At 51.1% G+C, this 12,194-nt stretch overlaps 1 protein-coding gene across 4 annotated transcripts; it reads left to right on the forward strand.

The window, feature by feature from the left end:
- The first annotated feature begins 67 nt into the window (after positions 1-67).
- Positions 68-11,531, forward strand: HACD2 (3-hydroxyacyl-CoA dehydratase 2). 4 transcript variants are annotated; one of them, XM_075181236.1, is made up of 8 exons: positions 68-163; positions 4,004-4,127; positions 4,795-4,912; positions 4,999-5,017; positions 6,461-6,549; positions 6,683-6,804; positions 7,075-7,253; positions 7,526-11,531. In XM_075181236.1, the coding sequence occupies exons 2-8, from the start codon at positions 4,006-4,008 to the stop codon at positions 7,600-7,602; spliced, it is 726 nt and encodes a 241-aa protein (XP_075037337.1). In that variant the 5' UTR covers positions 68-163; positions 4,004-4,005; the 3' UTR covers positions 7,603-11,531. The 4 variants fall into 4 exon arrangements, with proteins under 4 accessions (XP_075037337.1, XP_075037336.1, XP_075037338.1 ...); XM_075181235.1 differs by having other exon boundaries at positions 70-172; XM_075181237.1 differs by lacking the exon at positions 68-163 and adding an exon at positions 3,582-3,685.
- Positions 11,532-12,194: the final 663 nt, after the last annotated feature.

Genomic DNA, 12,194 nt, shown 5'->3' on the forward strand with positions numbered 1-12,194 from the left:
AGTTTTCAACCAAACTCCTTTTATTAAGGAGACAGCTCCCTCTGTGATTGGACAGTGCGTTGTGTGGGCGGGGTGCATTCAGTTACGGTGTCCAATCACTGAGGGGGCTGGTTGTATCTGTCAGCAGGTTCGGTTGTGACTCCGGGATCGTGAGATAGAGCAGGTCAGACAGGTGACTGAAACCCGGGGGTGTGCGGTGCAGGGGGTGGACGTCAGTGGCCTGGAGTGTGCGGTGCAGGGGGGACGTCAGTGGCCTGGAGTGTGCGGTGCAGGGGGGGACGTCAGAGGCCTGGAGTGTGCGGTGCAGGGGGGGACGTCAGAGGCCTGGAGTGTGCGGTGCAGGGGGGACGTCAGTGGCCTGGAGTGTGCGGTGCAGGGGGGGACGTCAGAGGCCTGGAGTGTGCGGTGCAGGGGGGGACGTCAGAGGCCTGGAGTGTGCGGTGCAGGGGGGGGGATGTCAGAGGCCTGGAGTGTGCGGTGCAGGGGGGACGTCAGTGGCCTGGAGTGTGCGGTGCAGGAGGGGGATGTCAGAGGCCTGGAGTGTGCAGGGGGGGGATGTCAGAGGCCTGGAGTGTGCGGTGCAGGGGGGACGTCAGTGGCCTGGAGTGTGCGGTGCAGGGGGGGACGTCAGAGGCCTGGAGTGTGCGGTGCAGGGGGGGACGTCAGAGGCCTGGAGTGTGCGGTGCAGGGGGGGGATGTCAGAGGCCTGGAGTGTGCGGTGCAGGGGGGACGTCAGTGGCCTGGAGTGTGCGGTGCAGGAAGGGGATGTCAGAGGCCTGGAGTGTGCAGGGGGGGGGGGGGAATGTCAGAGGCCTGGAGTGTGCGGTGCAGGGGGGGACGTCAGAGGCCTGGAGTGTGCGGTGCAGGGGGGACGTCAGTGGCCTGGAGTGTGCGGTGCAGGGGGGGGATGTCAGAGGCCTGGAGTGTGCGGTGCAGGGGGGGACGTCAGAGGCCTGGAGTGTGCGGTGCAGGGGGGACGTCAGTGGCCTGGAGTGTGCGGTGCAGGGGGGGATGTCAGAGGCCTGGAGTGTGCGGTGCAGGGGGGGACGTCAGAGGCCTGGAGTGTGCGGTGCAGGGGGGGACGTCAGTGGCCTGGAGTGTGCGGTGCAGGGGGGGGGGATGTCAGAGGCCTGGAGTGTGCGGTGCAGGGGGGACGTCAGTGGCCTGGAGTGTGCGGTGCAGGAGGGGGATGTCAGAGGCCTGGAGTGTGCGGTGCAGGGGGGGACGTCAGAGGCCTGGAGTGTGCGGTGCAGGGGGGGACGTCAGAGGCCTGGAGTGTGCGGTGCAGGGGGGGAATGTCAGAGGCCTGGAGTGTGCAGGGGGGGGGGGGAATGTCAGAGGCCTGGAGTGTGCAGGGGGGGGGGGGGAAATGTCAGAGGCCTGGAGTGTGCAGGGGGGGGGGATGTCAGAGGCCTGGAGTGTGCGGTGCAGGGGGGGACGTCAGAGGCCTGGAGTGTGCGGTGAAGGGGGGAATGTCAGAGTCCTGGAGTGTGCAGGGGGGGGGGGGGAATGTCAGAGTCCTGGAGTGTGCAGGGGGGGGGGGGGTGTCAGAGGCCTGGAGTGTGCAGGGGGGGGGGTGGAATGTCAGAGGCCTGGAGTGTGCAGGGGGGGGGGATGTCAGAGGCCTGGAGTGTGCAGGGGGGGGGATGTCAGAGGCCTGGAGTGTGCAGGGGGGGGGGGATGTCAGAGGCCTGGAGTGTGCAGGGGGGGGGGGGGTTGTCAGAGGCCTGGAGTGTGCGGGGGGGGGGGTTGTCAGAGGCCTGGAGTGTGCGGGGGGGGGGGGGGGTTGGGGGTTGTCAGAGGCCTGGAGTGTGCGGGGGGGGGGGGTTGTCAGAGGCCTGGAGTGTGCGGGGGGGGGGGAATGTCAGAGGCCTGGAGTGTGCGGGGGGGGGGGGGATGTCAGAGGCCTGGAGTGTGCAGGGGGGGAATGTCAGAGGCCTGGGGTGTGCAGGGGGGGGGGAATGTCAGAGGCCTGGAGTGTGCAGGGGGGGGGGGATGTCAGAGGCCTGGAGTGTGCAGGGGGGGGGGGGTTGTCAGAGGCCTGGAGTGTGCGGGGGGGGGGGAATGTCAGAGGCCTGGAGTGTGCAGGGGGGGGAATGTCAGAGGCCTGGAGTGTGAAGGGGGGGGATGTCAGAGGCCTGGAGTGTGCAGGGGGGGGGGGGAATGTCAGAGGCCTGGAGTGTGCAGGGGGGGGGGAATGTCAGAGGCCTGGAGTGTGCAGGGGGGGGGAAATGTCAGAGGCCTGGAGTGTGCAGGGGGGGGGGGATGTCAAAGGCCTGGAGTGTGCAGGGGGGGGGGGGATGTCAGAGGCCTGGAGTGTGCGGTGCAGGGGGGGACGTCAGAGGCCTGGAGTGTGCGGTGCAGGGGGGGACGTCAGAGGCCTGGAGTGTGCGGTGCAGGCGGGGGACGTCAGAGGCCTGGAGTATGCGGTGCAGGGGGGGGGGGAAATGTCAGTGGCCTGGAGTGTGCAGGGGGGGAAATGTCAGTGGCCTGGAGTGTGCAGGGGGGGGGGGGGATGTCAGAGGCCTGGAGTGTGCAGGGGGGGGGGATGTCAGAGGCGTGGAGTGTGCAGGGGGGGGGATGTCAGAGGCCTGGAGTGTGAGGGGGGGGGATGTCAGAGGCCTGGAGTGTGCAGGGGGGGGGGATGTCAGAGGTCTGGAGTGTGCAGGGGGGGGGATGTCAGAGGTCTGGAGTGTGCAGGGGGGGGGATGTCAGAGGCCTGGAGTGTGCAGGGGGGGGGATGTCAGAGGCCTGGAGTGTGCAGGGGGGGGATGTCAGAGGCCTGGAGTGTGCAGGGGGGGGATGTCAGAGGCGGAGTGTGCAGGGGGGGGTCAGAGCCTGGAGTGTGCAGGGAGGGGGATGTCAGAGGCCTGGAGTGTGCGGTGCAGGGGGTCAAGAGGCCGAGAGGCCGGGGTGTGCGGTGCAGGGAGTGGGAAGGCAGAGGCCTGAGGTGTGCGGTGCAGGGGGGGGGTCGGGGAAGGCAGAGGCCTGGGAGGGGTGCGGGGTGGCAGGGGTGTGCGGTGCAGGGGGCAGAGGGCCTGGAGGGTGTGGGCGGGGGGGGGCGAGGGGCGGGGGGGTGGGGCGGGGGGCAGGGGGGGACGGGAGAGGGCCGGGGGGGTGCGGGTGCAGGGGGGGACGGGCAGAGGCCTGGGGAGTGCGGTGCAGGTGGGGACGGGGGGGGCTGGGGGGGGGGGGGGAGGGGGGGGGGGGGGGCTGGGAGGGCGGGGAGGGGCAGGGGGGGGGGGGAGGGGGGGGGGGGGGGGGGGGGGGGGGGGGCAGGGGGGGAGGGGGGCCGGGGGGGAGGGGGGCGGGGTGCTGGGGGGGGGTGGGGGGCGGGGGTGGGCGGGGGGGGGGGGGGGGGGGGCTGGGGGGGGGGGCTGGGGGGGGGGGGGGGGGGGGGGGAGGGGGGGGGGGGGAGGGGGGGGGGGGGGGGGGGGGCGGGGGGGGGGGTGGGGGGGGGGCAGGGGGGGGGGGGGGGGGGGGGGGGGGGGGGGGGGGGGGGGGGGGGGGGGGGGGGGGGGGGGGGGGGGGGACGGGAGAGGCTGGTGGTGTGTTGTGTAACAGGGAGGGACAGGAGAGGCTGGGGATGTGCGGGAGAAGGGGGAACAAGAGAAGGCCGGGTATGGACAGCACACAGGGATACGAGAGGCCGGTTATACTAAGTACAGAGACACCAGATTTATAGGTGATTCTTATTACAAATAAAGCAGCAGCTACATCCGCTCCCCAGGCCTCACCCGATGTTCTTTTCTGCATTCCCTCATTATCTCTCCCTCTCTCTGCATCGTGTTCAGCTCGGCCATATTAGTACAAGGTCTCTGGCGTGTTATCTAGTTATGTGTTATCAGCACCAACAGAGTAGCTGCCACGACATCCGCCCTTTATAAGCTGTTACACAGATATAATGCAGGATTCCTGGATGAGGATATTGCAGCGTTCCCTCTGTATGTAGCATGTAACATTCCTGACATGACCGCTGACATCTCAGTGTATTATCTGACAGACATGGCGAGTCCTACGTCTGGAAGCAGCCAATCCATGGACAATGGGAGCCAGAGAAAGAGGAGGGGTCCTGGAGCCTTTGCTACAGCTTATCTGGTCATTTACAATGTCATCATGACAGCTGGGTAAGTGATCTACACGCTATCAACACATTAGGATAGTCTAGATTTAAAGGGGCCAGGTCACCTATTTACTCTGGGGGCAGCAGTTTTGTGGGCGGAACCAATATGCATGAGTTTCCTGTGGATTATAAACTGAATATTATTTGGCTGCCCCCTCTGTTTACCCCTGAGATGGTGTCTCTTGGAGGGTTTATGAATGTACAGGGCACAGATTCATATAATTAGTTGGTGATATTTATTTATTTTATAACTACACAATAAAGAAAGACACCAAGTCATTGAAGATATTCCTTCCCAGACAGCTTTATTGTGACTGGGGCTTATATACAATTGGAGATACATATTTTTATACTGCAACTGGACAATAGATTTGTGTATTGTTGACCTATGAACAGCGAGCGAGGTCGGCTGAGTACAGTACTGTGTAGAAACAGGTTAGTGTGTTGCTCCACATCTCTAGGTTACTGTAAGTATACACTCTCTGCGCCTGGTGCAAACGCTACTGGTTTGGAGCTGAATGCGTCCAACTGAATATATTTATATGTAAACGCGCTCTTCTTAGGTACTTTACTCCCTACGTATTTTCTAAGTGCAGATGTGTCATCTGTAAATGAGCCGTATATGAATAAGGAGCTGGAAGCGCGGTCTAATAACAATTTGTGTCTTGCAGATGGCTGGTTATCGCTGTCGGTTTAGTACGTACCTATCTTGCCAAAGGAAGTTATCATAATCTCTACTACTCCATAGAGCGCCCCCTGAAGTTCTTCCAGACCGGTGCTCTACTAGAGGTAAAGCTTTCATTTAAAAATGAATAAGAAAATGAGATTTTTGTATGTGAACTGTGTGAAACTGACATCTTGTTCTGTGTTTTCAGATCGTGCATTGTGCTGTAGGTAAGTCAATAAAATCTATCCAATGTTTGAGGCTTTGGTAAAGATCTTTTTTTATTGATTTTTATACCAGAAAGTGCTGAATATACATAAGATACAAATAATTCCTGTAAATGGAAAAATGCAAATGACCAACAGACCGAAAACACTGCAGGGAACGCTGCACCTTACACTACAAATAAGTGTATGACAAACATACGTGTTACATGTTTATACGTAGTATCTTGTGGTGACTTTATAATGTCACTTCATTGTATTTCTTGTTTTACATTTATTCTCTGTATTATTGAGGAATTGTGCACCGATCTATAATTATGTAGATATTGTAACGTTCCCATCACTGTACAGACAGAGACCACCGGAAGCTGCCGCTGGGATCCAAACCGGGTCTCCAGCAAAACTCCCCGTTACCTAAGCTCCATGGACAGCGCAGAAGACTAATGTTCTCCTGAAGCGTCCGCACTGTGCGTGGGGTTGGGATGATGGAATGATTACAGCTATATATTATACTGACCGTGTGACCAAGCAGCAGCATCTGATTGGTCTGAATAATTACAGAGACGGAGTCTATAGAGGAAATGCCCAGCTCCAGGGTCATCTAGTCCTGGCCGCAGCTGGGTACAGTCCAGAGAAGCCGTCGGACGTCCAGGGGTTATACAACCAAACCTGATCCACACAGAGGGGTGTAAACAGGCAGCTAACGCCCTGCACCGGCCGTATGAGGCTCAGAAGGACCAGTGACCGAGCAGTAATATTCTATACTCTCTGGCTCTTACCTGTAATAGTTCCAGATGGATTTTCCTGGGAGTCGGCGGCTTTGTAGGAATTACTATTATGTCCCTGTAATACACTGGATCCTAAATTTGGGAACATGTATAATTGTTGTTTTAAAAGCTAATGTGTGTAATTGAGGCAATTTCCCTTATATATTAATGCTACAATAAACCTCAACCACAAGAATACAAAGACAGAAAACTGCACGTTCTCTGATAAATACACTGAACTCCTTCTCTCACTTGTTTCCAGCTTCTGTAATCTGCGTCTCTGTAAGAATTATCCCTCGTTATGTTTCTAACACACACAACAAATCCCAGATATTGGTCCTATATGTTTCCCGGAACATTTGGGTAGATTTTGTGTTTAAGGATTACATCACTGAGACCTCGCTATGAGAATAAGACCCTCTGCCGTACGCGACACAAGTTTGTATTTGAGGCTGCAGAAGGATCTGTTTCTGAATTTAGGGGTCATATCCTCAGGAACTAGCAAGGAAACACAATTATTTATGTATTGACATTTCTTCCAAAGTTTAAGTGTGTTTAGAAGAAAAGTTTTTATTGAAAGCTCCTGAGATTTAGAAACTGTGGGATAGGCGGCCACTCGCTGTCCCTTATAATGGTGTCTTAGATTATCTGTGTAAGCAGCTGACATTCTGTCTTCTCCCAGGGATTGTGCCCTCCTCAGTGGTGCTGACCGCTTTCCAGGTGTTATCTCGGGTATTCCTGACGTGGGCTGTCACACACAGCGTGAGGGAGGTGAGTGTCACTGATAACTGCATCGTATCAGAGGTACAGATCTAAGAACCCGTCTGACTAGGTGTCTACCATGAGTTGTGTTTACAATGGTTTAAGGAGACATTGGAATTAAATAAGAAATATTGTTTCATAGGTTCAAAATGAAGACTCTGTGCTGCTGTTTGTTGTGGCGTGGACGATCACCGAAATTATCCGCTACTCGTTCTATACCTTCAGTCTTCTAAACCACCTGCCTTACATCATCAAGTGGGCCAGGTACGTATAGATGTAAGTCACAGCTCCATGTGGCCAGTACATAGAAGGTAGACCCCACTCCCAACTAAATGGTGTCTTCTATGTCCGTGTTTTACCTGGAGGAATTACTCTAAAGTGTGTGAGCAATGCTGGCTGAACTTACCCAACCCAGATAGAGCTTAGATATATTATATAGATAGAATATGTATTTATAACCACTATATATCCATCCCACAGTCACAACGGTACATTTACCAGGACATCGCTCACAAAGTATCCACTGTCTTTCAGGTACACCCTCTTCATTGTCCTGTACCCCATGGGGGTAGCAGGGGAGTTATTGACCATCTATGCTGCGTTGCCGTACGTCAAGCAGACGGGGTTATATTCCATCAGTCTACCCAACAAATACAACTTCTCATTCGATTACTACACCTTCCTCATCCTCGTCATGGTGTCCTACATTCCCAGTGAGTACAACTCTTTTACCCCACATTGTCTATGTGTCCCTGGTACCCTGGGACATATCATTTATTTACGCGTACAAAAGGTGGTGTATATAAAGAGATCTAAACTGAGTGATGCTGTGCTGAGTAGTTACAGGGCATAGAGTACATCTGTATGTATATACCTACTTACTGCCAGATATACAGTGTATATAGGTATGATGAGTATTATAGAGTACATACAGGGAATAGAGGAAATGTATGTATGAGCGTCTCTCACTCGCTCTCTCCCTCAGTCTTCCCACAGCTGTACTTCCACATGCTTCACCAGCGGAGGAAAGTTCTTCACGTGGAGCGCAAGAAATCTGATTAACCCCAGATCCTGACTTTTTTCTTTTTCTATTTTGTTTTATTTTTCCAAAACTTTTAGAAACCCAAATGCTGCAGACTTTTTGAGTACACACTTTAATATGAAAATAATGGGATGAGGTAAATTCTTGCAGGAATGAAGTGACTGTTTACATACTAACACGGTCCGCTTTCCCAGCATGCTCTGGAACAGGTCCTGGAATCTTTGCTACCTTGCCTTCTTTTTATATCCTAATGTTTTCTGCATTTGTTACTAAATGCTTCAGTCGGTACTGTGTGCGTTGTTAATATAATGTTTGTATAGGTTGGGACTTTACGCTCCTGCATGTAGAATGTACCTGTGTGTGACCACTGAGCCTGCATGTCAGCAGCCCTGCGCCAATGTTCTCTCCGGCCGCGCAGTGTGGCTCCACTTCTAGGTGGGAGAAGAACTGAATCCACCACGCGTTCTCTGTATGGATTTCAGCCTCCGTCAGCCTAAGTGACCTTGTTTTCCCTGTAATGGGTAATAGATGGGGGACTTGTCAATGTCACTTTAAAGGGGACGTGGTCTCCGGAACAGTCCAGACACATGGCGCCAATGTTAAGGAGATCTCCTATCATAATGGTTGTCGTGCGCATCCACTTAATTGAATCTCCCCCTAAACGTGGTCGTGAAACAAGAAGTGGGGAGTTTGCTGTTGCACATACTGAGTGTTTATAAGACAATGTAATGTGGGCTGTAGGGCTTGGGCTGAATAGTGACTAATTACCAATATAATCTTGGTACGAAGCGATCGGACTTTTATCTTTTTACAAACATGCACTGGAATGTGAGGAGAGACATATACTGCAATGTGCTGCTTACGTCAGCAATCCCTTATAATGGTATCTGCACAAACAGATAATACCTCAGCTGGAAATGTGATCACATGTACCGAGCATCCGCCCATCTGTGGCTGGGTAGACGTGCGCCGCGCATCCGCCCATCTGTGGCTGGGTAGACGTGCGCCGCGCATCCGCCCATCTGTGGCTGGGTAGACGTGCGCCGCGCATCCGCCCATCTGTGGCTGGGTAGACGTGTGCTGCGGAATTCTCCACCTGTTGTGTGACCTTTCTTGCATGTTCCTTTGATGACCAAATGAACAATATTTTTAATCCATAGGAAAGTTCCCTGAGCCAGCCGAGGCCCCTGCTGCCCGCTCATAGGGACGGGTATTGCTTACCCTGTTCTGGGAGTGTTACTGTGATTCTCCCTCATAAATGAACATGTCCTACTACCCGAGTCAGAGTTACGGTGATTGTCAGAAACGCACTCCCAGCATCCATGATGACGTCACTGTAGGGGTTACAGAGGATTTCAGCACTCGGTATCGCACCCCCAAAACATTCCTCTGTCACATCCATACACACCTGTCTACTGAATCAGTAATAGTACCCCACCCTCTGTTACACACGTGTCCTCGCTGGCACACAGTATGGTCCGTGGTAGTGAAGGGTTAACATGGATAAGCAATGTGCATCTTTATAAAATGCTAATGGATTCATTAGGGCATCCAGGACGAAACATATTACATTTTAGATTTAATATAACATAATTCAGGGCATTGGATATAATAAATAACATACATTATACATGCAATACAGTTACAGAATAAAGGGGATACAAATACAGAAATATAACCCTTGCGCAGTATAATCTGTATGACTGGCACAAGACAGAATAACCTGATCTGTTCTCAGCTGACCTTTTACAAATATTATACACATCTATAAACCGATCCCACTGAGTGGTCAGTTATATGATAATATGCGGAGGAACCCCCTCCCCGGCTGTGAGTCATAGTTGGTTCAAAAATAATCCATACTCTTTTACTTCCATATTTTTCCTCTGATCTCTCCCAGAGACCGGATTCCCCTATGGATAAACTGGTCATGATTTCCTGCATACATATCAAATATGACATTACTAAGTCTCATTCTGGAAGATACATATTGGTGTATATTCTCTATAGCTCGGTTATATTTGGTTTACACACCTTGTGCACTTTTGTCTTTGAAATTGGGACCAAGATTTCCCATGTCATGAAGTAAGAAGAAAATGTGTTGAACTCTAAATAAACCAGAGGTCTGTTCTTAGCACTCGGACACTGCTTAATATGACAGGATGGCAGATGGAAGCTGTTATTAGCGGGTCCCATGAGTTGGAGAAGTAGCCTATGTATGTGTGACACAGACATCCACCCAGGAGGGGGCGTTATGTAAGGGGGGGGGGGGGGGAGTAAATCAAACTGACTCCTTTTCCCTGGCCACAGAAATAACACATTACCTGCTTCAGATATTTTGCCCCGATTATGATAGACCTATATAACTAGTCTTAGTTTATTTTGAAGCTTGTGTTAAGGATCAGACACCTTAGCTGTCGGGGGTTTTACCTGTCATCGGGCTCTTGGAGCCCAGCAGAGTATTATAATAAACCATTGTTTCTCCTGTTAGAACAGGTACTATGTGAGCACTACAGCCCACGGTCTGTGTTACACCACCGACTGGTCTAACCAAAGTATGACACCACCCCCACCCGGCTGCCAACATTTATCACTACAGTCATTTATACCCAGCATTCTGAATATTCCTAATTGATAACATAAGTACTTCATTTCCACCAGAGGGCAGCAGAAATATATAACTTATTAACAAGGAATTTGCTAAAAAGCAAATCTCCAGACTATGGGACATCGTTGTGACTTCAGGGGTAGAGTGCAGTGCTGACCAATCCTCTATACAGAGATTGTGACCCGGATCAGTCTGTGCTGAATGCATTTGTTTGTTTTAAAATGTTAATTTTACACAAGACCCTCCCCCGCCCCCCCCCCCTAATTCACTATAATGTTGGTTGAGCCGGATTGGACGTGCTACCTGTACATTACTTGGATGTGTTGATCCAGTGTAGAGAAGCTCTTCCCTCTACAATGACCTTACAAGAGGGGGGGTGTTCTCTGATCTGCGTCCATGGAGAGATTGCAGGTTCTGTTTGGATAGATGTTTTCGTTTCAATGGAAGAGAATCAAGTGAGTTTTGGGGGAACCTGGGAAAACCGTGGATGAGGTGCGTCTCTGATCCTCTTCATTCTAAATCCCAGAACTGTTCTCCCCCGCGACAGCCTCGGTCACATTCCTTTTCTGCATTTATATTTGTGTACACTGAGAATTGGGGTCACACAGCAATCGTATTGTACCTCGATAACACCAGAAAATAGATTGGTCCAACAAAGGATTGAAAGGGTCTTTATATATGTAAGTACTAAAGTGTCATCTCTTAATGTTTGAGAAACTTGTATCTGAGTTGCACATCTCCACACCCCACGCGTTTTATAGACCTTCCTAATAAAACCTCTTATTAGCAGGTTTGTGTTTGATCAGGAACTTAGAAGTCCACATGGGGAGGGTTTTCCTTTATTGTAAGGACCAGAGGGAGACACAGGGAAGGTGTCGGGGTGTTTACAGGAGTGCCCCAAAAGCTGCAAGTGTGCAAATTCCTAATCCTGTGTTACAGGGGCTCAATGTTCCTTCTAGAAGCGGGGGGGACATGTCCGTCCCATCACTAGCACATGGTCCCTACTGCCATCTGTAATACAGTAGCGGGAGAGTCCACCTCCCTGTATAATAGAGGACCTCCGACCATACTGGATTCTACGATACTGAAGGATCGGACTAATCAGTGTCTCCTAATCACCGTTGTAACAAGCTCCCAATTTTATTCATATTAACAGTTTTATTTTTGTCTTGTTATACAGCAACGCTCAGTTTGTAGCTTTAACTTGCATGTAGAACAGTGGAATTGGTTGAAGTTTTGTTTACAAACCAAATGTTTTGTGCTTACGGTAATGTTACCGGGATTAATACAGAAATGTAATTACTGAGGAGATAAGGAAAAAATAAAGTTTTCTGAAATTTTCATCATGGTGTAACAGGTTCTATTCTTGTGTAACAAGGGGTCCGATCGTCATTAATTCTACTGAAATCAAGTACTGAAGATCAAGTTCATACATAATAAATAAATAAATCTATATATATATATATATATATATATATATATATATACACAGTTGTTGTCAACATTATTAGCACCCCTGAACTTTAAGAACATCATGTACAATATCTCCTGATAGGGCAGTGAAATAACTTTGGTCTATAGACACTGATGGTCGGCACAGAACAGCTAAAGATAAAACAATAATAATTTTAAAAAGTAATAGTAGGAAAAACGATGAAATTGAAAGATTTCCCTGACACAATTATTGGCTCCTTTTGAGCAATTCAGATATTATTTTTTTTTTTTTTTTTAAAAGTGCTAGATTAGACTTAATAAATTGACACATTCAAAATGAATCACCTGTGATAATTGTCAGTGCTCACGTGGTACAAGGCCATCTCCTGTTATAACAGTGTACAATGCTATTAAGAAGTTTGTTGCTCATGGAACTGTGAGAACCTTTCTGGAGGAAAATCGATGTGAGAAGTCTTTGAATGTTTGTACAAACTGGAAAACATCCAAAGAGCTGAAGACGGACCTGGAACAATCTGGAGTGATGGTTTACTTTTAACCAGTACCGTCCGC

The sequence above is a fragment of the Mixophyes fleayi genome, chromosome 7 (genome assembly GCF_038048845.1).
Source record: "Mixophyes fleayi isolate aMixFle1 chromosome 7, aMixFle1.hap1, whole genome shotgun sequence".
Lineage (NCBI taxonomy): Eukaryota > Metazoa > Chordata > Amphibia > Anura > Limnodynastidae > Mixophyes > Mixophyes fleayi.